Here is a 25,381-nt window from a genome sequence, read left to right on the forward strand (position 1 = left end):
AGAGATAAAATTGTCATACATGGAGGAATAACATCTTGAATATCAATGTACAGCTAAAGTTATGTATCTAAAAATGTGATGAAAGGAGAAACAGAGTAAGGGGGGGTGCTGGGATGGAGGACTTTTTCACATGTGAACAGATCAGATATCAAGCAGCACTAGATAGCCAATCTGCATGGTTCCGGCCTAAGCTATGGCTTGTAAAGAAGGAAAAATGTGACAGAAAAAAAAAGCTTTCCACAGTTTCATCCAGGCCGTCGACATGGTAGGACTCAGAGAATCCCGGGAGGTCTGAATGGCACACAACATCTGAAAAGAGCTCAATTTTGAAATAGGATACTTACTAAACTGCTGTAACCATGACTTTTCAGGTTTCCTTGTGCCTCAAAAAAAGGAAGATGAAAAGTAACATTTCACAATCTCTGGACCTTGAAAGCTTTTTTTGCTCCAAGAGGAAAAGGGAAAGAAAATTTTTAGACTTTCACGCTTCAACAGTTATTTGGCCTTTTTTCCCCCCTGTTCTGTGGTCAGTGAGTCACCTTCCTCCATGTTCTAGCAGACACACTTTCAAAGCAAAGGTCCTTTCTCTGCTGTGGAGACAATTGTTGGTTGAAAGGCCCATTTGAAGAGAAGTTTAGAAGAACCATATTCCATATTTTGACAGGAGTTTAAGAGCCCTGGGGCACAAAAACAAAGGCTGTCTGGACCTTGGTAAATTTACACAGTCAGGTCAGAGTTCATATATAAAGCTACTGGGGCCATTTTCTCTTGTTTCAAATTGGGATCCCTGCAACTGATATTCCTTCTTTTCTTGCATGAGGGTTTTTGGACACTCCAAACTCTCCATTATTTACAGGAGGCTGTGGCTTTCCCAGTGGTTTGGTCAACCAAAATTCATGTCACGTTGAATGTACTCCACAGAAACCTCTCAAACCACTCACCCTAATCTGCCTCTCCACATGCTCACCATGCTCCACATCCTGAAATTTGTGGCAAAATATGTCTTAATACTGCTACTGTTTGCTGCTGCACAGTCAGCCAATGAACTGTGCTGTGCTCACTGGTGCTCCTTTTAATATGGCGTGTGGGGGCAACAAGTAACCAATTATCAAAATAGTTGCAGATTAATTTTCTATTCATCGACCGTCCATTGACTAATTGTTTCAGCTCTAGTGTGTAGTCACTTTAATGTTCGACCACTTGATATGTGGTTTGTACACTTGTATCTACTTTCAAATCATGGTCGTAATTCTGTACGTTTATAGAAAACAAGCCAATCCCATAACTCCACCTGACATAATACAGCTCACTCATTCACAGCCGGACAGATAGTCGGCAGAATGTGATGAACGGCACGAATGTTTTCACAAACACTTGCTACAGTATATGAGTAAGTGTGTGACACGTGTCAACCTTAAACTAATGTTACCTTGTTTTGTCACATGTAGTGAATAAATGTTATCTTCTGTCGGTACTGTGGACATGTATTTGTACTATTGTAAACCTTTCCAACCTGTTCATTAGTTGGTTGTTGGTCGGGATTAGCATTAATATGTTGTATGTTGTTAATGTCACTGTAAAGCTATAAAATGGCATCTCATGAAAGTAATATGCTAAACATCCCTTAAAATGGATAGATTACACAGGCTCAATAATTGCAGATATTTAAATCTGTCACATTAATTTACATAAATATATCAGTGCTTTGTGAGAAATTTGAGTTTGTTCTCTACATTATATTTCTTGTCACACTGTTCTTGAGAAGTTAGGACATAGTGCTGCTGAAGGTGTACTCTCCCGTTGAAGATGCCAGATGTGAGGCTATAACAGTCTCGGAGGGCAGTGCCTCCATCACCGGCTGCCATGGAGACAGCACTTATTCTCTCCCTTTCGTTTCCCTATTACCCCTTGGTCTTTGATGTCTATAGAGGGAAGTTGTGGCTATAATTCTGAGCCAGACTTATTGTCTAAGCCTCCCGTGTTCATTGGAGGCACCTGCATTAATCCCAGGTAACACCTCTGATTAAGGATATAATTTAGACCTGGAAAGGTGTACTCACCACAATCCTACAGGCCAGATTGTTGCGTTGACAACACAAGTGATGGATGGGTTTTGCCTTAGTTGGAGGGAAAGCCAGGGATCTCTCACTTTGCTTCTTTTTCCAGGTACTGCAAACACAAGCTGTGACAAGACATAGAGGGAAATCACAGTTGGTTCTCTTTATTAACACTCAGTTAATTTGTCTTTTGCTTTATACAAAGAAAATGTGTGTATTTGTGTGCAGAATTTACATTTTACAGGTTTTTCCCGTTAATTTGTCACCCATCTGTATCTTCTTTCTGTCTTTCTTTCTTCTATAGTATTTTACTCATGAGTGATTTATTTTTCACTGAGTGATCTTCCAAAACAAAGATGGTGTTCTGGTTTTGGTTGAAAAAAGAGGGTGCTATGGCCATCCCTCGCTTCAGTATGGTTTACTACCAGCTGCTTTGACTTCTTTTGTTACTGCAGGTCAGCAAGAGGACATTTACTCTTATTATTTAATTTTTCTGTGATTTGTATTTTTTCTATTTGTGAATAACGTTAGACATCCGTAGCAGATACTTACAGTATTTTTTTTTTTTTTCATGTCAGGGTAGAAAAAGCATAGTTGTATATAATAAAATGAATGACCACTGAATTCCATTCAGTTGCTCCAGTTTCACGTATCTGGTATTGTGCATGCTGCCTCACTGTGGCACCGTTACTTGAACTGACCTTTGCGTTTCTTTCTATGACACGTCAAAATGTCTGCTGTAAAGAAAGGTCTACTAATTGGAGACAGTCAGATGCAGATAGCTGCATTTGCAGGCAGGGAATATGAACTTTTTTGTCCTCTATCGTTTATATCGAGACCTTAGGAAATAAAAAATGTGATCAAATTTGATAAATAATTCTAAGATCTAAGACAACTAAAAAATAACCGATGAAGGATCTTGTCTTTGTTGGGTTACAGTGCTGCAAAGAAATCACAAATTTAGAGATTTTCACTGCAGAGGGTCTGTAGGAGAAGGAAAAGGGACAAAGCATTAGTGAATGAGGAGTAGGAATGCCACACTCCCAGTAGGATTAAATAGGTAGCTTTTTCATTCAAAACACCTAATCAGGGACTGGTTTCCATCTGGAATGAAAGGTGAATGTAATTAACTTTATTCAACAAGCCGGTAGGATTAAGAAGCAGGAGCACTACAGAACAGGAACAGCACTAACAACCACTGTTGAATGCATTATCAAGGGTGACAAAACATACAGCATGTATTTACAGTACATTGTAAAGCACGACACCCAAAAGCGTGTGGCCCAGAGAGCTTTCCATCCTACGAAAGAACAAAAGTGATCATAAACTAAACAGTGTTCCTGTATCTGGTATGAAGTAGGTTTTGCAATGTGACATACATGAACATTTTAAATTGCTGTTTTTCAAAATCATGTGTTAAACTCTGTCCTTGCTTCTCCCAAACATTTTCAACCAATATATATCATAGTGGGTTTTTTTTCCACAGATGAGTGTCTGTGGAAATATGCAGATTCGAAAAGACTATTATTTTGTCCAATAAGAGTGTGTTTACAACATGGAGCATCCCTGAAAAAAACTGGCACATTGTCTCTCACACTGCCCCATGGGTTGTGGATTAAGCAGAAAAGCACTTTATGAACTAGAATGGAACTCGGTGGAGTGCATTACTCTGCCAAGGCCAAATATAATTTTTTATTAATTTTTATTGATGGCCCTTTTTGCTGGTGACACTGTATTCTTTCTTACTGATCTCATTGTTTCAACTCGGTTGCCTTGTATGACCTGCTTGTTTTAATTTGCTGCTCCATGTGAACCACTTTGTAACATGATTTTAGAGAAGTGCTCTATAAATAAAGATTATTATTATTATTATTATTATTGTTATTAGAATTATTATTATTATTGATGAAAATGTTTTAAAAAATGCCCTAAATCGCAATGTTAAGGAAAGTGATGATTAAAAAAAAATCCTGGATCTGCCCCTTTAACCAGATCTGCACCGAAATTTGATGGGTTCCTTAGCTGAGGTAATTAATTATGGGGAACAGAGAAATGCTTGTTCAGTGCTGAATCAACCAAAAGTAATGTTTTTTTTTAAACAGTTTTTGGCTGAGATGTTTACCTCATAGTAAATTTAAAAAAAAACAACTACTAGAGCAGATGGAGAAATATTCTCTGGCGAATATTGGAAATGTACTATATTGTTGTTTATAAATAAATCTAGGGAAGTCAATTTTAGATCTGCATTTAGTTCAAAATACAAAAAATCAACTGTAAATGTTGAATCTAAACTATGAGCTACTGCTATAAACCTGCTCGTCTTCAAACACGTCTGTTCACTGTTTGTCTCTGACAGGGTTTTGACCTGGGTTTCTCAGTTTGATCATTTATCGCATAGTGAGCTGAACCCAGTATCGTAGCAACAGTAACTATGGGAATATAAAACCTGTGGAGGGGTCAATGCGATGGCCTCCACTTGGCCTCTTTGTACAAAGGCTCGCACATTGATTTTTCTAATTCACAACACCCACCTCTGCACACAAACAGAAACATATTTAAAGCCTTCCTTTTTAATTTCATCTGATGCCATATCTAACTAATTGTAGCAAGACAGGTCATTTATTTCAAGTTGCATGACACAGATATCAATATGAAATGCATCAGGTTGTGCTAGCGTCTACCCTGCATCTCGTTTCTTCAGTCTTTTCTTCTTTCTTTACTTTGCCCCAGACCCCCTCTTACTATTTGTGTGTCTCCTGTCCCCGTGTGTGCATTTGATGTTGGCTTCAGTCCTCGTGGGGCAAACTCTCCAGGGACCCTTAACTGACAAGTGTGTACAATACCTAATCAGCGGAATAGCAACTGCCCTTTAAAATGATGAATTAACTAAACTAATTTCAGGTAATCCTTCACCATACTGGGCCACGCTGACGGCGTGAATTGATATTTGTAATGCAGACACACCTCGTCTCTGACTTCTGCCAGTCATTTCACTACACACCCAAACCTCCCAAAGGTAAAGGTGGTGCGGTTGATAAACTGCTGATGGAGCTCTGAGAAGATTAAAAACAATTTTCTAGCTCAACATGGCTGTGTGCAAACATCCCCTTGTCATACCCACATACAGTTGTATACACATAACACATACACAGTGACATTACCTTGAGCATGGACTGCACTTACTAGCCTGCATATATGCACAAGCCAAAATGAATTAATTTGAAAGGGCAGGGTTACGTCTAGTGGGCATTCGCTCAAAAAAGTTCATGCTTTATAAGAGGTTTACCAATTTAAATTCTCTTTCTGTGTTGATGCCTAACCTTTCCCCCCTAAAGCTCCATAATGTGTTCTGTCAACATGGTCCTATCCTGCAGATTAACACTGTCAGACAGTTGTAGAGTGAAAAGGACGACATACTGTTTTCATAGCAATAGAATAAACTCTTGACAGCTTGACCTGACATCAGCCGTCAGTGTGTTCTCTGAAAACAAGAAGTGAACCCAGAACATCTGCGGTACAAAAAGGGATGCACATACTGTAAGTACTTATGTTGTCATGTGTAACTACACCTTGAGTGTTTGAAATACATTAAATGACTGTTGGACAAGAGGGTTCTTAAAATTAATTGCGTTGTTCTCCAGGTGTCTAATTGCCAAGTGTGTCTCTATCATTACATCACCTCTACTGTGTGATTACGGAGTCTTGTGAAGGTTGTCGGGGAGAATGGAGCAGAATACGGCTTCTTTGATTATAACTGACACCGTACTGAGAATTGACAGTCTACAGGTTTCTCAAACCACTAAACTATAAATATATTTTCAAGAGCTTTTTTGAATAGTGGTTCCCTGTTCTTTTGCTTTGCTTTGAAACAACATATTTATATTTGCTCGTGGGTACATTAGGTATATTTTTGGAGAGAAGCATCTGAGCACGTTCTAAATGATGATTTTTTTTTTTTAAATAATTAGTTTCTGTCTTATTATTTTTATAAATAGATATTGGTAATCTAGCTAGCTGTGTGAGTAAAACGGTTCTGATGTGAAGGAAAAGTTAGCCAAGCAAACCAACCTAGTTAGCCACCATAGGCCACATACACATGTATAGATATAAACGTTAGCAGCTACAATACTTAAGTGTCCCGGCTTTTTGCCCAGATACAGTACTCGCTGATTTCACATAGTAGAGGGTTCTTTTTTTACGTTTCACCTGTTCACCAGTAAGTCCCGATACGTGGCAAACATACTGCATGCCTCTAGAGGTCTGTATGTAATATGGCATGCTGGGAGTAGAGTTAAGCATGAGTGGGCAGCAAAAAAAAAATCCACACATGCACATACCTACAGTGAGGGAAAATCCAAATGGTAGCCAGCGTGGCCATCATTTGTTGTTCTCACATCTAAGTAAGGTTCTAAGCGGGTAGTCTACAATAATTTTTATTTATACTTTACATCTAAGGTGGTAGCCATACATTCATTGCAGCCTGTGTGCACCAGAGTACAGTGTGTGTGACATTTTGATTCTGTCATCTGTTCTAAGGTATGTGGTCAGTCAGGGTAGCATCAGTGACAGTAGAGGCAACTGGATAAAGAGGAGGAGAGGATCTGCAGGAGCTTCCTAGCAGACAACTGTGTACGGGGAGCCACTGTCCCCCTCTCCCTTCCATGCATTTTTCATCACACGCTCCCTTTTTTTATACTATTTAGCTTCTCCCTCCCCTCTAAACTTCCATGTGGTGCGTGCTGACATGGCATTTCTCTGCCTTGCACACAAAGCCCTCTGGTGCTCAGTGTACTGGAGTTGGAGCATCGCCGTGTTTGTGTGCCAGTGTGTGTGTGTATTTGTGTGCGTGCCATGTGCTCATGCGTGCATACATGTGAATATTGGGGATGCTATGCTCACTCATTCTCCCGTGTCTTCCCACTTCTCACACACTCAGATCACCCTGTATGTGATCCCAGAGTACCGCAGGCTAGAGAGGAATGGAGAGAGAGAGATCTTGCAGAAAGTCCATTTAGTCAGTTTGGCAGCACCCAAACTACAACATAGTTGAGACTCCCTGCATAGAAAGGATCACCTTAAATTATTCTGAGCTGAAATTCAAATTTCATTTTGTTTTGGCCCTAAGCAACAGACCAAACTGCCTTGCTGAGATCAGTAAAGGTCAGGGGGAATTAAAATGCTTACTGTAAGATTTGTGAGAGAGAGAGAGAGAGAGAGCTAGGAAGAGATAGAGGGCCAGAGGAAAAGGCCATCTGCCTGATAGTTTAGTCTAAGTTGGTGAGAGAAATAAGTCCATCTTTTGCAGCCCAATTCTATTAGGTATTAGCTTGACGGGTCCAAATTTCTGCACTCTCACATATCCATCATATTCCAAGATATAGATTGCATGCATAATCGAAAAGTAAAGTAGGCTTACGGCTCAATGGTTTCATCAACAGAGAGTGTATGCTTTACTATGCATCTCTATGCCTGCCAGGACACTACATGATTTGCTATGACAGTAAACAAATCCAATAAATCTGATACATGAAGTAAAACAGCAATGTGCAAATGTAACTGACATCCGATGAAGAATTCCACCCTCCTCACATGATGATTTGTTCAATATATAGATATTTATTTCATTAAATATCAAGCAAAATATCCTGGAAATGAAAACAAATGGGCTGTCAAGAAGATTGGGGCGGAGGAGAGAGACAAAGGGAGACAGAGCGGGCGATCCCTCCAGTGTGTGTGTGTGTGTGTGTGTGTCTGTGTGTGTTTGCATGTGAGATAGAGAATGTTATGGGGGTCATTCTTGCAGCAATACACACAAACCCACGTTTCCTTACATGTCTGTCTGTTTTTATAAACACATTTCTGTTTATGCATATATTTTTAGAATCGTTCTCCATTCTGTATTCGCTCATATTATATTAAGCATTTTGACATGGAGACTGTAAATGACCTGCAATAATAACAGAGTTCAGTCACAGGATGGGCAACCGGATGTTTTATATCTGTACAGCTCCTTTTTTGCTCTTTGGATTAAAAGGTGTGGCAAGACATGAACCACAGCTGTAACACTCACTGCCTGTAGGTAGCAAGTCATAAAATCTGAGAAGCCATTACTTCCCTTGCCTGTAGTTGCTGCATCCCTAAAAATGCAGGTCTAAACTACTGCTGCAGGTACTTTTCTTGCCAACAGGTGGCACATGCTGGACTGAAACTTCAGGTTTGATACTACTGGCACTACAGCTCTGCAGATGGATAATATTCCCTGAGCATGGTTTCAGGTGATTTCTTGCTTTCTGTGAGACACTGGTACCATGTTTGTCATTCACACCTGCCAGTTTGGTAGTTGATGGTACAGCGTCTCACAACAGTTTCCACAACAAAACTAAAATGCATTTATCCAAGTAGGTCAGACAAAATCAAAAAGGAAGATGAAAGCAAGAGGTAAATTATTTTTTCTTCTCTACAGTAGATTATTCTAGAAAAACTGCTACAAAAGATCTGCCGCTGCCTGCTTTCTACAGTAATTTTAGCACTAATGATGATGGCAACACATCTTTTCCTTGCGATAATGGTGATGCTGTCGACAAACCCGGAAACGGTCTCTCCTCACATTGATAATAAAAGACTACTTTTTTTTTTAACAGTAAGCAGGTCAAGTGTGGTTTTTATGTCACGAACCTAAAGATAAGCAATATACTCTTAATTCTTGCATCTATAGTAGTCAGTGAGAGTGAGAGATACAGCATATCATGCACATTTCTTTTCTCACAGATGTAATATACAAGATGTTGTGGAAACCTTTGCGGCAGTTCATTAGCTCAGCAGTGCAGGGCTCTGCAAAAAAAAAAAAAAGTGATACAAGTAGATCTGATTATTCAGACAAGTAGGGATTAAAAAAAAAAGTTAGAATAGAGGGTAAGGGAGCCTCATGTGCGCGTTTGCCTTAGGCTTCCAAAACACTATGGCATTATGAAAAGCTTTCAGTAGAATCCCATCTTTTAAAAAAAGTGCTGATTGACCTTCTAGTCTAATTAAAGTTCACCATCACCAACAGAGAGCAGATAAGACAGCTTGGCTGTCAGTGTGACTGACAGGGTTAGGCTCTCCCCCTGCAGTCACATCAGCACTACAGAGGCCATGCATACAAAAAGCACATGACAGCACATAGTGGAAAAACCTCCAAGTTTAGCATCTTGCCTCCCATCAAGAATCGGCGCCAACTAATAATATGGAAATGGTAAAGTATAAAGGTAAGGTAGTGACATGCTTTAGGACTTATGTATTTATTTATGTATTTGCAACTTTACCTCATACGCCCCCCCCATCTTATAACTGTTAACACTTTTTCATAGTAAAGAGATGCTCTGTACTAAACCGGAGTGTATGCAAAATGAAGCTGCTGGCTGTTGTCATGTGTACAGAGCAACTCTGAATCCACTTTCACCGAGGTCTGTCTGGGTCTAGGCAGGTGAGTCCTCGAGTGCACCCTACCACTCTCGCACTTGGTCCAGGAGAAAGCTGACATGCAGGGTGGCTTGTAAGCCTCTTTTGTCCATGTGCAGCAAAGTCATCTGCCAGCTCAGTTGCTCTTGCAGACAAAGCTTCAGAGAGATAGCCCATATTCTGGTACATCCTCACTCTCTCTTGAGCTGGAGTTGGGCATGGCCCCTCGCTCTCTGTCTCCTAAGCCTCCTCCCTTTCATTTCTCTCTCTCTCTCGCTCTTTTGTGCTCATACACCTTTCCGCATTTTCTTATCATCGCTTCATTCTTCATTTCTCTTTACTTTTGTTATATCCACACCTATAAATTTCTGTTTTGCTGTCTGTGGTAATTGATCAGTAATACCATAACCTTTAGGTATTATCTTACAATTTTCTTCCATTTCGGCTTTGTCTGACTGTCAACCCTTCTATTGTCTTTTCTCAGATAGAGGCTTTTGTTCCAGCGTGAGTTTATATTTCATAATATTGCAGTTTTCCAGAGGTGAGGAGGTGAGAGGATATTGGTATTGAACTCTATATTTAACACAATACCATCACAGAGGCAGGATATCACATAGGGCTCAGTTTGGCTCACAGTATAATGAAGTTTGTTGTCTCTTGCTGTAGTCAGTTCTGTCCTTCCATATGAGAAAAGAGGTAATTACTTGAGAGCAGCCATGAAGGCTAATGAGTTACCTTCATGGTAACTCATTAGCCATCCCAGATAATAACAAGGTAATATGAGAGAAAAGAGAAAGAAGGTGATAGTACGGCAGAGGGAGATGACCAAAAAAATGGGGGATAAGCCAGAGAAAGAAAAATATGTCAGAGAGAAAAGTAGAGAGAGTAGAGGAAAAGTAGCTAAGAGCAACTCTGCTGTAAGGAAGAGGACGGAATGAGACAGAAACTGCACGGAGAAGAAGGCAGGTGGGGGTTGGTTGAGGGGGCTGGCCGAGGGGGTGTGTCCAACATTACCCTCATGAATCAGTGTCAGTGGAGCGATGAGAAAATAATTAAGAAACAGGCTAGCGTTGTGTTAAATACTGCCAAAGGTAAAAGGCCCATTCTACTGTATAGAAATGAAATCTGGACGGAAAAGAAGAATGGCAATAAAGGAAAATGGGGGAGAGAAAAATCCATATCATAACGGATGCCAAAATGCCCTTCGGATGGCATTATGAAGGGAGACAATATAAATAGCAGTGCCATATTGTAAATGTTTATATACAGTAGCTACGTATACACGTTGCACAGCAGTTTCAGGATTTATGACTGTAGCCGTAATACACTGAAGTCGACACAAGGCTGTGAGTAATATTTCACATTTGTTATCATATTGAGTGTAAATTTGCTGAGACATATACGGTGGAGATAAAATATTTTAGGCAATATCTCCTTCTATTCTTCTGCTTTCGGCTGTTCTCATTCTGAGGCGGGGGTGCAAGCTGTCGACTGGGCCTTGAGCTGACTGTAACACTGTGCTGAATGCGAGTGGAAGGAGCACACAAAACACACGCATGCCAGCAGTTATACACACCTCAGAGGTTTTACGTGGAGCATTTAGGGAAGGGAGAACCAAGTCAGAGGCCGGTAATTGTATGTTCAAGGCTTCCAGCAGGGCCAAGATGCAGCTCAAATCCCCGAGCCAGCAGCACAGAACAGAGCAGCCATTAGATTGCACTGATGCATAAAATCTGTTGAGATCTTTGGAGAATATTGAGTGACACACAGGAGGTGCATTTGGTGCATTTTGCGTGTTTATATGAACACGTGTGCACGCACAGATGTGTGGATGAGTCTTTCAGGTGTCATATATATTATCCGTCATCCTTTCTGCCAGCGGCACAGAAAGAATTCATGATCACTGGTCTCCAAATCCCCTCTGAGATGGAATCGACTCAGTCGGTGTGCGTGGAGGAAAAGTGTACGGTTGGAATGCAGAAGCTCTGCTCCTGTGAGGCTGCTGTTCCGTATCATATTATGGTTTGATCTTAAGCTCTCTGGCCTTACTAACACGCTATAGGGCTTGTGATGCAACAGTTAACCAACCACAGCCTCCCACTCACTGCAGGGATATTTTGTTTGTAGAAAGTGTTTTAGATGCCTCTTAATATTGTATTTCTGTATGTATACAGCACAGCATGTACAGTACGTATGTTTCTGTATGTGTGCCTGTTGATGTAGCTACTTGTATTTGCAAGCCGTTTTATTTCCTTATAACAGCCTGCATGTGAGTGTGTGTTTATACAATTTTATGGTTACTTTGTGTGTACGTGCCCACATGTTTGCTGTGTGTGTGCATACATGAGCAACCCTGTGTCAGTGTGCTTATGTCTCCTTACATGTATGTGAAAGCAGTGAGGCCTAATCCATCCCAGAGGAGTTCTTAGGGAGGGATGCGCTTTTTCTGCAGCAGGGCTATCAAGGCCCTGCACGCAACGCTCTATGGCATTTTTACTGATGCCGTTTATGGGTCTCAGCCGAGCTGCCAATGAGCAGCCTTGACACCGAAATGATGAAACTGTGACATGAAATCAAGCCATTGTCACTGTGGCTGCTGCTAGAGTTACTGAAGCAGCTTGCTGTAGCTACTGTTAAAGGGAACATGTGGAAACTGAATTATGGGCTGAATATATGTACCTAACATGGACCTAACAAGCAATGTGGTGAAATATAGTATGTTTAACATTCATATATGATTACATGTCAGTTGAGTTTCTGTAATTCTCTCTCATTCTTTACTCAGTCATATATGTTTCAATAGAAGTCCATATTGCTTTGCTTTGGTGTTGAAAGTGCACAACAGGGAACGCTGGATGTGATGGCTTTTTGGTTAGAACTACAGTATTGTTTTCATTGCAATGCTGTTTCTAAGCAACAGCTCCGAAGTTGTGAGGGGAAACAGTGCTAATAAGCTACCTCATTAGGGCCGGTGCATGGTAGGCCTTACAATTTGTGCTGTCAACTCTGTGGGTTAGCATGCAAACTTCAAAAGACAGCTGCAGATACAGTACATACACACAGGAGTGCTCAATTATTTTGGAAATTGGTAAACAAACTATTCTATCAACCCACATTTCTTCCTCAGTTGAAGGTATGTTGGTGGAACCTACTAACTGGGTTCTGTCTGAAGTGGCTCCAGCGTTATGACAAAATGCGTTGCCGTCATCTCGCTGGTGATAAAGCTGCACATGAAAGACTCATTATTCAGGAGTTAATTTGGCAGGGTTTTCTCACCCTAAGGCTGTGCCAAACCTCAGACTCCCTCCCTCGTTGGTCTCTGCCACTCCTACCGCTAATCCCTTACTGTACACAGGACGGGATGGATGACCATAACAGATCTATGCACAGCAGGACACGCAGATTGCACACTCCTATGCACTGTACATGCACGCATGCACACACGCACGCACATACATACACGATTCTATGCACATAATCTCATTAATGCAAATACAACCCTAGTTAGATCCCTATATGTAATAAATTGGATTAAATTCTACTGGCTAAGCACTGTGATCTCTTAGGGTTAATTAATTTCATTCCATTCTGTCTGTGTTTTTTTTATGCTTGAACACATGCTGACACTGTTATTGTGTGGCATCCTGCTCATTGGAGAAGCATAACAGGCCTGTGAAGGAGGGAGAGGAAACCACAATGTTTGGTATTCCAGCTACAAAGTGATTTTGATTCTTTCTTTCTTTCTTTTGACAAGGAAGTATGCTACAGTAGCTAGCTCTAATATGGTGGATCCTTCGCCTCCTTACAGCCTCTATCCAGCTCTTATCTTCCCCTCCAAATGAGAAAACCTGGATGGCTTCTCAGGGCCCCTGTTTCTGCCTGGATGCTATCTCATTTGGTTTTAATATATTTATCCATTCATTATTGTTCCCTTTTATCGGCCAGCTAATATTGTTCATAATTTGTCCTTATCTTCAAGCCTGACAGTCAAATTTGCACTCCGGCTCAGCAGACAGATGGAGAAATGACCCTTTTCCAACCCCTCCTTCTCTAACTCCTCTCCTCCCTTCATTCCTCTCCTCCTCTCCAAACTCCAATGAAACATGACTGACAGCCTGCTGTATAAGTAGTTGTCATAGCAACCTCCCCATCCTTCTGACAAGTGCTTTTTCTCTATAGCAGACACTCGCCCTCTGTCACAATATCTCTCTCCCTCCCTCCATCTCCACTCCCTTGTTGTTGCGACGACTGAGAAAGACACAGAGAGGGAAACCAGAGAGCACCTAAGGCAGTTGGTATGCTTTTCTTCCACCCTTCACCCCCATCCCCAACCCTCCACCTCTCACTCTCCTCCCACCCTTGCCTTTCCTCATCCTCCCCACCCCTGACAATGATTTACCAACTCTTTCATCCATCCTGGCTTATCAAGGACTGCAGGACTGTATGCACAGCAACTTACAGTATGGACACCCCCCCCCCCATCTTTCCTCTATGTCTCCGCTTCCCCTGGCTCTCTCTTTTTTCTTTCGTTTTCTTTTGCTACAGAACTCCTACTCTGCCCCATTGCTATTCAGTAAGTCTCATTTCACTGTGAGAATCCTCAGCAGTCTGCAGTGATATCATGGAACATACGATAATAAGTCTCCAGTAGTGGACTGTGCTGCAGAGTGTGTATGTGTGTTGTATGGACAGGTGATCCTTCAAACATGTAGTGGAATTAAACATTATGTAACAAAAGAGTGTACTGTGTAGAGATTTGGACCATGTGCATAAGTAAAGAATTTACATAGCTGTTGTAAGTCACGTGTGCGCTGTAATGGACAGACTACAGCATGAAGATTTGAGATATAAAATATTACTGATTTAATTTGCTTGTGTGCAGTGACTCAAAGACTTCACACAAGGCCAGTGCGCTCATACTGAAAAGCTTATATTGATTAGAAAGGGTCCAAATGGACCCAGTAATCTTCAGTATGTATAACCAGGCGGCACACTGCCATTTCATTATTCTGGAGTTTAATTTCCAATGCATTTATTCCAAACAAACATCTGTTTAGTTGCTCAGAGTAAATTAAACATGATGGGGGGGGGTTTCCGGACGGCAGTAGTATGTCACAATAAAGTTGGATACAGTGCTCTGCCACAGTGAGCTGTAAATGTTTCTTAATGCCAGCATGCTGCACAGTTATCACAGTTAACTTGCTTTTAGTTATTAGACCTCCGAATTGTTTAGGTGATGAAATTTCACTGTTAACGCTAAAACAGAGCGTCGCTCTAATTTGGGACGGTATTAATGCCGGCTAGGCTTTGTTGTGATGTAAACACGAAAAAACAACTCATAATTTCTTGTCTTGTTTTGTATTCATCTATACAGTAGAGGCTGTTTACCACAGGTGAGGAGCTGTAACAGCAAGATGACTCATTCGTATTTGAAGGCTGCAAAAGACGAGCGAGCCAACCAGAACAGCCTTTGCTGCTAATCATGCTTTATCCTCTTCGCATTACAGAATGTTTCAGGGTTGTGTGAGACTGACGGTTGACTTCACTGAGCCAAAAACATGATTAAATTGGAAACATGCTTATCATGACCTACTATTAGTTATGGAAAATACATTTTACCTTGGATTAATGGTCCAGTTCAAAGTAGCATCTCTGGCCAGTCAGAAAGGCATTTTATACTATACAGTGAAAACCTCCCCAATGAGAAAAGCTTAAATGGAGCTAAGGCAACACTGTTGTTTGATTTAACCTGTACATCTGAATGAAGGGTTACATATGCAGCTGCGGTGTGGAGTGTGGAGATCTCTTCCCCCAGTTAGGGGGGTCAGTTTCCATAAATATGGAATACTATATGTCTCTGGACAGGGAGATTTTATGCTGCATGTACTGTACTGCATGGATGAGACAGATATGAATACTTAAAGAAAAATTGATGTGAGATTGAATTGCAGATTAAGGGATGAGTGCTCTGGAACTATTGCAAAAACTGAATTCAACTGAACAAAGAGATGAATCCAGGTTTCTGCAGAGACTACCTGAGACTGCCATCCTTGGATCAAAGGGGCCAGAACTCCAGTAAAGATGTATAAGGATAAAGATACTGATTTCAGAATCTGTGTAAACATGCACATTGGCGAGGGAACCACAGTGAGAGACAACAAATGTTTTTTGTTTTCTTGTTTTTTTTTCTTCTTCAGTTTAGACGAATATCATGCACTGTATACCTAGCTTTGAATTGCAGTATAATTACAGATGAAGCTGGGTTATTGATGGTGTGTTGCAGCAGTGGCCACTAGCAATAGCAGTTAGAGGTAACTACAGTGAAAACTAGCAGCAGTTTAGCAATTAGTAGCAGCATAATGTTAATCTGATAAAATGGCTGATGTGGTGAGATGTTTGTATAGCAGTGCTTGGTGGATAGAAGATAGCAACAATAGCAGGTAGATTTAGTGATTAATCATGCAGGTTAAAATAGTGTCTGTGAGACTCCACAGCACAACACAAGTTAGACAACATTAATCTAAAGAATATGTGCCCTGATGAAAAAGTCAATACACTGTAGTCAGGAGTTAACAGTGGGACGTGTAAGTCTTTGTGTATCTACAATAGTGAGGGATCCGACATCCATAACCTTCTGTGTCAGGCTGTGAGAGGGTATCCTAGTTTGTGTATGTAATTTGACTGACTGTTTTACACCCTGTGCGTGTCTGTTTGCACTCTGCCTGTGCTGCAGTGTTGTAGATAAACGAGATAACGTTTCTATAGGCGATGAGCACAATACCTGAATTCACACCCTGGCATTTCAGTTTAGAGCAGCCACAGCGGAATCCTAGACTGTGGAACAGATCTCCTAGATGATCTGTTTTCATGTGCTGTTAGCTTGTTTTCAAAACGCACCCAGGACATGCACTCCATCTCTCTCCCTCAGCCCCACACGAAGAACTCGACTAAATGCTACTGCTGTAAAAGTAAAATTCTTAGAAAAAGTCGCATCTTTTTTATACTAGAGTCAACTCCTGCATGTGTGTTCAGATTTTCAGATATTATGCAAAAACACCCACACATTGAACATGACTCCAGTTTGTAAGGCTTTTGTGTAGCTCACTGTGAACCAATATTACACAGGGATGTGATATATAGTGGCCAATGATCCTGATATACTTGGAGTCCTATAAATATTATTTCATTCAGCTGGAGGGGACTTGCCAGTTAGCAATCTTTCAGCTGAAAGATGGATGTAGTGTCGTATTTTAAAACATGCCACATGTGAGCTGTTCATAGTGTGATCGTCAGAGTGCAGCTCATATGAAATTGATAAAGGTCATGCATTAATTCACAGCTTGTCAGACCCCATCATCTACTTGAACAAGGGAGTTGCAGCCAGAGTAGGTGTACAGAAAGGACGAGTGCCGTTGCATTGGTGGTTCTGTGTGCGGTGTGTGGCTGTCCGGCTCTATACAGGAGCGTGTACAAGATGTGGTCTGGCGGCATTCAGAGAAATTTGTGCAGTCCAGCCCCTCCCCCTCTCTGCGACTCATCTCCCCCATCCAACCTCAGAAAATTATATTCTCCCTCCAGCAAAAGGAAGGACCATCTTGGCCTTTCATTTTCCAGTTCAGGGCCTTCCTTTTTTTGCAGATAAATGCTCTCCAATCCACCCTGACAGATGTCACATTGCATCACTTCCATTTTGATACATTGCCTCTGATCCTGCCACTTGCAATAAGGAGCCAGCACCAGGGAAGCCCCTCCCTAGACTACGCTCTGACACGGGTGATTATTTTAAAGGTGCATCTTTGGTGGTGCTGAGTGCTGAAACCCTAGCTAGGCGCCGTGTTCGCATACACTCGCCACCGTGTCCATTGTAGGAAGGTGTCTGGGGCAGGAAACGATAACAATGCGACGTACTCAGTGGTCGTCACAGGTCACCCCGACACTGTGCAATACCTCTGGCAGCGCTATATGCTGCTCTCAACCACTACACAGCGGCGGCCGTCAGTCCTGTCTCTCACTCAATGTCTCCACTGTGACTTCACAGGTCAGAGTTGGAGAAACAGTCTGGGAAAAGGGAAGGTTTTAGTGCTTCTGCTGCCAGCAGAGAGACACTGCACAGTAGCATTAATCATACAAGGCCAGAGTACATCAGTAAACACAGTGTGTCAGGTCAAGGTAAAGATCAGATCCCACCGAGTTTAACAGAACTCAGTAGCATACAGGCTATCTATTGAAAAGTCAGCGTTATTCATGGCATGTCTCCCAGCCTTTGTTGCTCGCAGGAGAGACATGCCATTGTTCACTGAAGAGCACACTGAAATATTTCTCTGGCTACACAAAAAACACTGGATCAGCAGCAATTAGTAGAGTAAGAGAGAGATAAAGAGAGGACGGGGAGGGGGGCAGTTGAAAAAAAATTAGGGGGAAAAATGTAGAATCAGCGAGAGAGAAAGAAGAGCAGAAAAGAGAGAAGGGAGAGGGATGAATAAAGAGAGAGAGAGAGAGCAAGGGAGACAGTGAGTGAAAGAGAAAGAGAGAGAGAGAGAGCATGCGTTTCTAGCCAGTGCAGAACAGTGTGTAGGAGGTTGGAGTTGCCTGCAGCCCCTGGTGCTTTTAAAGGACCAAAGACTTGCTCATTGTCTTGGGTCTCTGTGCGTGTATGTGTGTGTGTGTGTGTGTGTGTGTGTGTGTGTGTGTGTGCACTTGTGTGCGTGTGCGTGCCTGCCTGCCTGTGTGTGCGTGTGTGTGTAAAACCTCTTTATTAGTCTTCCCATTGCTTTTTCCCTCCAGCCCCTGACCACTCACTTACCCCCTGGCAGCCACAGTATACAGTATGTTCCCATATGGGACTAAACCCACTTATACTAGAGATTAAAATGATCAGTCTTGGAAAAGAGATAATACAATGCGACTCGAGTTCAGCCAGCGCTAAATAAACTGGACAGTTACTCTACTGTACCAAGGCTCTGTGAATGTGTATCTGTGTTTGTTTCTGTGGAAGTCCTCTTCCTAAATGACACTCTGTTCTACCAACAATGATGAGATTTCACTCCTGTATTTTCTCAAATTAGTTTCATAATTGAGGTCAAAGTTATAATTTAACCTTTTGATTCTTTGTTTGTTCCAGAAGACAGGAAGTTGTTTGTCGGGATGCTGAACAAACAACAGACCGAGGAGGATGTTTACCGCCTCTTCGAACCCTACGGAGTCATCGAGGAGTGCACGGTCCTAAGAGGTCCTGACGGAAACAGCAAAGGTAGGAGCTATGATACAGTTGTCAGCATTATTTAGGTCACTGCCAGAGAAGTGACAGTGTGTGTGAGTATCCACAGCAGCTGGGGCATGTAAAATATATGTGACACATGCATCCGATGTGGGTCAAGTTGGATTTTCACATAATTACAAACATTTTTAACGCTACACTGTTTGATGTGCTAGATGGCTGCAAGCAGTGACAAAAAAGTTTATACTAATATTTCAAATACTGTTTGATTGATGTCTTCCTTTCATAATTGGTAATTCTGAGAGACGTCAAGTGGATAATTAGATTTATTTGGCTTGTTTAGAGAAATTAGTGTAATTTTTGTGGCAGTAATTACTTAAAATCCAAAAGTTTTAAAATCTTGTCATATTTTAACAGGATAATAATGGATTTTTTCATCTTTGTTTAAAGACAGACAGGGATCTTTTGGATATATAGAGGAATAATCTGCACATTCAAGTCACCAGCAAAACAGGACACCCCATGTTATCAGTAATTGTAATCCCATCAACTACAGCAACGATTCAAAAAATGAGAGCAGTTTTAAAATGCTGACTTTGCCATCTCACACTCTCTCTCAGCATATATCTCATTTCGGAAAAAAAAACTTGTCTGCATTACAAAGACGTGATTTCTATTCTGTCACTGTCTTTGAATGTTAATCTGAAACACTCTTTCCTGTGGATATACTGCAGGCCCATACTGCAACTCTGGTACTATAGTTTATCCTGCAGGCCTTTTTAAGACAGCCAAAAACTTTTGGAGACATCAATTCCCTCTGACACGCCACAAAGAGCAAAGGGACTAGTGTTTTTTCATGTCTCTAAAGCCTATTCCCCATCCAGTGCTTATGGAAATTGTTGTGGAATTATATCTAAGGGTGTTTGAAGCCAGAGCGTTCTCATTCTGCAGTGGTTTGGAGGAGGAGAAAGGAAAGATGGATGTCAAATGATTCAAATGTCCCCAACTGTAAGGATGGGGGCAGCCAAGGGAAGTTTCATTCCTCTTTGTGGCTCTGCAGTGTTTGTGTTCTGTCAAGTCTCTGGGTTGAAACATTCAAAGCATCTGACTGCAAACATTACTATTGTATTCATCTTTGTCCGCTAATGGTGTCTGTATTAGTTTCTGATGTTTTTTTTTCTTTTTGTTGAAAAAACCAAACAAATAAAATATTTATCTTCCTCTCAAAAAGGATCTGTTTTGCACTTGGCTTTCACAATACTTATTTTTGCAGAATTAAGTGCAACAATATAATTACAGTAAGTTTGATAGCGGAATATTCTATGCTCCCTAGCTACTGCACAGTTTCAATTTCATATTCAACACTCCTGTTTGGTTTATTTCAAAAAATGCAGGCAATGCATGACTTGCAAAGTACCAGTGTATCAAGAGTTAAATGCCTAATTATAGTAGCATTTAGTTTGTACTACTGTAGCAGAGTCCTTGTACAGGTCATGCCAAGCGCTCTAGCTCCTTTCTCTCCATATCTCAATAGGGGGCAGTGGTTTGACAGCTGAGAGGGCATCTTGACTGGCTGGTGTCCACAGGGGTATGCCCATTAAGAGGGGTAGAATGGCAGGGCGGCTGGGTCAAGCAGGATAGATGATAAGAGGAATAAAGTATGAAAGATTAAATAAGAGTAGAGAAAAAAACTTAAAATGAAATAAAATTAGATGAAATAGGGTATAACTATAAGAGGGCATGGCAGCGAAGTGGATGGTACTGCTGCTCACTGCAACAACCCAGGTTCAGTCTATGGTTCTGTGTAATCAGTTAAGGTTTTGTCCTTGTTCTTTTTGGTTTCTTACACCCTCTTCAAATTAGATAAAGTCACTGCAGAGACTTGCAAAAGCAGTGGATTGGGCACTACTGTATAATAAACCTATTTGTATAATTGAGAATGTGTGTTCATTCGTTAGCTTTGTAATAAACAGGTCAGGTGTCCAAGTGGTCTCAGCCTCCCACCCAGTGCATCCAGGAAAATATCTGGATAAAGACAGTTTAAATATAGTTAATATTCTAACATCAGTATTGTTACTGGTTATGTAATTGATAGGATTATGATTTGGGAGTGGATCTCATTTTTGCATGTTTGAAAAGGCATGGGGATATAGGATAAAGTGACACAATACTAGTCTTTAAAAATTGTTACAGTATGCTTATGAATTTATTGATTCAAATTGTTTTAAATGTTTCAAGTTATAATACTATTCATTTTCCAGTTATGAAATGGGGGCCATACTTAAGTGTAATATTTGAATAATTACTTTGCAACAGCAGTGTGCAATTTGTGAACCCACAAAAGCCATCTTCAACTTGTCTTTACTTCATCTGCCCCTGACAATATCCCTTAAGGACATTTGAGCTCAGATTGTTGGTTTTGTAGTTTCTGGCCATTGTACTTCATATTCACAAATACTGATATGAACATCCTGTTTTAAGAACGATAAACTTTACTGAAATCTCAAATAGGGTGGTTTTCTATCTGAAAACATCCTGAGTTTAGCCAGTTTAGCTAGTATTTAATATGCACAGACAGGCATGTGGTGCTAAATAGCATGCTTTTCTGCTTCATCGGTGCAAAGTTTAGCCTGCAGCTTCTGCCTGCTTGTCTGCCTGCCTAACGCCTGGAGTAGGGGAGCCTGCTGTGCAATGAGAGCCTCGTACTGCAGAGTGATTTCTGTGGTGTCAAATATAATTCAACATCCTTTATTAATATACCGTAGGCTTTTAAACTCACTCAATTGAGTACATTTACTGTATATATATGCTGTGTGCGTGTGTGTGTGCGTGTGTGTGTGTGTGTGTGTGTGTGTGTGTGTGTGTGTGTGTGTGTGTGTATGCGTGTGCGTGCATCTGTTCTCTCTTCCAGGTTGCGCCTTCGTCAAGTTCTCCACACATACTGAGGCTCAGTCTGCAATCAGTGCCCTCCACGGCAGTCAGACCATGCCAGTGAGTACAGCTGTCGCCTTGTGATACAAAAACACACACAGAGCAATAGGAACATACACACACCATGCAACATCCTTTGTATGCGCCACACATACAAGGCACAGCCCACCACTCACATTAGTTATGTGCTCTCTACCTGTCTTGATTAAGAGCTGTAAACTCTCAATTTTGAACTTACCCCCAACTTTTAATCAACTTATAGAAAGTGCAGCCATCTTCGTTAATATCCCAAGTTTTTAAAAAAAGAAAACAAATAAAACCAGAAATAGCCTTCTGTCTCTTTAATTAACATGGTATTTAAAAAAAAAAATCCAAATCTAATTTCCAGATAAAACTGTTTAGAGTGATAATTGAATTTTGGGTGAGTCATCAATCAGTAGTTCTGCTTGCATAATCAGTGAATATAACTCCAGTGTGAGATTACATTTGCTCGTTATGTAAGCACAGCGTGCCCTCTGAATTCTCTCTGTATTGGATTCACTATGAGCGCAGAAGCCGTGCTGCTCATTTGTATGTGTCTCATGTTTTAGAATGGTCCCCGTATACCTGATGGTGTCAAAATAAAAGCTACTTACTCTGCACTCCAGACCTGAATAGAGTTATTCTCCATGACATCCGGCGAGCGGACTGAGTGTCACGTCTCATATTATTCAGTTGCCTGAAGTATACTCTGCTTTTATCCTCATTTTTGTTTTGGGAACCCTCGCCTCGGAGAAGCAGGGACCCCGAACTCACGCCCACCCTATCTCACAGGTGTTGCGTCTCAATGTATGATTTCATTTTTAATGGTTGCCAATGTGTGGCTCAAGAGAGGAGTGCAGAAAGAAGCACTAGAAACCAGCTGTGCCATTTTGGCGCAACCTCCAAGTCAATCTAAGTGCAAATGACTGCGGGTCAGGAGGAAAGACTCTGGATGTCCATTCTCCATAGATACTCTCCTTCTCTGTTGCTCGTTCCCCCTATCTCTGCTAGCTCTCTGCCCTCGCTCGTCTCTTTTTGGCAGCCTCTCGGGATATTAGGCAATAGACTTGTTTACTCCACCTTTCACCACATTGGCTGCTGAATTATTCATCTAACTATAAGCAGGGGGCCAAAGGGAGGGGAGGAAGAGTTGGAGAGAGGCGGAGGGCTGGGGGTGGGGGGTGTGGGGTGGGGGGTGGGGGGGGGGAGTGAATGGACAGGATTTATACCTCATGCTCTGGTAAATTGATTATAGAAATCTGATCAGCATCTCATATCCTGTGGCTGCTGGAGAAGAGGGCACAGTGTGCCTGCCTCGCCGAGATTAGTGGACCACCGGTAGACCATTATGTCTCAGCAGGAAAGTGCTATTCAGAGCAAAGTGTCCATCAATGAAGCAAAGATCCTGGAAAAACCTTGGACCATACATCCTCTGTGTCTGTTTGAGTTAATGTAGACAGCAGTTGAGTCACTCTTGCAAAGAGAAGTCATGTACAGATGCATTGATTGAATGGATAAATAAGTAACCTTTCATTGACAACACATTGGGTGGCATTAAAAATTAATACATAAATAAAGAAGTAAAAAAAAAAGAAGACAGACCGTTTACAGCTACAATACAGGATGCATACTGAAGTTGTAGAAAGTGGATGCCTTCCCTTCGTCCAGCTGGCAACTGTTATAAGCAATCGCTGCATTCCTACTTCTCTGAGGCTAATAGAAATGATTAATTGCTCTAATGAACTCAGACAAAGTGGGCCAGCATACAGTATATACATGTGTGCGCATATTTGCTGCCCCACCAAGGCTGCGGCTGATGAGCAGAGTCAGAGAGATGACCATGAATAAAGCCCAGCCAATAGTGTTGCGAGCTGAGGTGATGAAGTACACCGAATATTAACACTTCGAATAACTACAGCGGTTTGATAGATCTACTGCCAATCCCCCAAAGCATGAACACTGGCTTCTAAGAGTTTATGTGTGTGCGCGCTCACACACACGCACAAATTCATGTGTGTGCATACATAAACACCTACAAACAGAAGCACTTTGTAGGTAGTGCATTTGCATGCGAGCACACACACACACACACACACACACACACACACACACACACTTTCTATATTGCTCCTCTCTCTGTTTCACTGTTACATGCTCATACAGCCACGGGCTAGGGTCAAAGGCTCCCTGACTGATCTTATTTTCCAGCTCGGAGGACTTGAGCTGAATACATTTGTGTTATTCATGTAGAGGCCGAGTGGGCATTTTGTATGTGGTGTATGTGTGAGTTGGGAAGGGGAGAGAAAATCTGCATGGAGAGTGTGCATGCATGTGGAGTGTATGTACATAAATGACGGTCAGTGCATGCAAACATGCCCTTTATGTATGCATACCATGCATGGGAGCGCATATACTTCCATGTGTTCATCTGCGTACATTTGTGATGGTTACCCAAGGAAAAATGATCTGTCAATTACTAACTAAGACATAAAGTCAGTGTATGAACGATGATACTACGTTAGTGTATGAATTATACAAGTGCATCGGCAGGTCACATATAAGACCTTGGCTGGATCTCCATCACACCCTAACCCATCATATTTCAAGCATGCAGACCTCCACCACCACCAACCCTCAGCCTCCTTCAGCTATCACACACGCACACACACGTTGCCACAGTTCAGGATATGAGTGGCTCAATTAAACATTTAAACGCTAGAGCTGTAAAGCAAATTGCTGGGATTCAGCAGGGCCGTGTAGGAAGTAAGTCCCGGGACAGAATTACACCGAGACGGGGGGATGCGGGTCAGGTCCACAGAGCTGCGCTGATTTCTTCACTCCATATCCACATCAGCTCAGCCTGAGTTTGAGGCTTTTTCAGCTGACTCTGGGACTGAGATAGAAACACTGGAGCGGGATGATGGAAGGATAAGAGCAGAACAAAGGAAAGCAAATGAGGTAAAGTTTGCATAGAAGACAGAGCTTGATGATTGAGAGTGAAGAAAAGAGTAAAGAGGGTAAAAAAAAGAGCATCAAAATGTGATTCCCCAGCTGCTGGATGTTCTCCATTACTTCAGAGAGGGAACACGCACGTGCAAGTGCCATGACTGTCAGGATTTGACACTCAGCAAGACACTTTCTTTTCATGTACAGATCAGCATGTTACTGCCTTAAACAATAACAAAATGAAGGAAAGGAAACTCAAAAAAGCAGCAGATACTGTATAAAACCTGGTTGCAGTTGGAAAACAGTTATGATCTCATTTTGTATTCAATGAGGTGAAGAGTTTTAATGTCAGTATTTCACAAGGATGATAGATTGTTGTGTTTTTACTCATTAAACAATGTTCTGCCTTTATATTTTCAGTTAGTATTTATTGTTTAAGATGTGTCATTTCTCGTGCTAGTATTTGAACCAAGGGAATTTACATTCTAATAACCTAATAGATTATAGTCATCCATTATTTTACTAGCCAAGCTCAAAGAGGATGTTTATTCATATGATTCCAGTGTGGAGTTGGGGTGGAGCAATAGGTGGTAATGGCTTATTTGAATACAGTAATGAGCATAGCATTGCATCATCTGAAGTGCATGAATCATGGGCTATATACTGAAGTTCCTATGTGCATATGCAACATCAATATAGCACTCTATGTCTTTGCCATGTATTACTAGAGGAACAATAAAGCATTCACAAATGTTAAGTTTGAATGGAA

At 41.4% G+C, this 25,381-nt stretch overlaps 1 protein-coding gene across 2 annotated transcripts in view; it reads left to right on the forward strand.

Moving 5' to 3' along the window:
• Positions 1-25,381, forward strand: part of celf5a (cugbp, Elav-like family member 5a) — a 171,386-nt gene that overhangs the window by 122,202 nt on the left and 23,803 nt on the right. For both annotated transcript variants that reach the window (XM_040129169.1, XM_040129168.1), the window contains exons 4-5: positions 18,619-18,747; positions 21,626-21,705. In XM_040129169.1, the coding sequence (XP_039985103.1) occupies positions 18,619-18,747; positions 21,626-21,705 (209 nt within the window). The remainder of the gene's footprint in view (positions 1-18,618; positions 18,748-21,625; positions 21,706-25,381) is intronic.

Source organism: Xiphias gladius, chromosome 6, assembly GCF_016859285.1.
Source record: "Xiphias gladius isolate SHS-SW01 ecotype Sanya breed wild chromosome 6, ASM1685928v1, whole genome shotgun sequence".
NCBI classification, from domain to species: Eukaryota; Metazoa; Chordata; class Actinopteri; order Istiophoriformes; family Xiphiidae; genus Xiphias; species Xiphias gladius.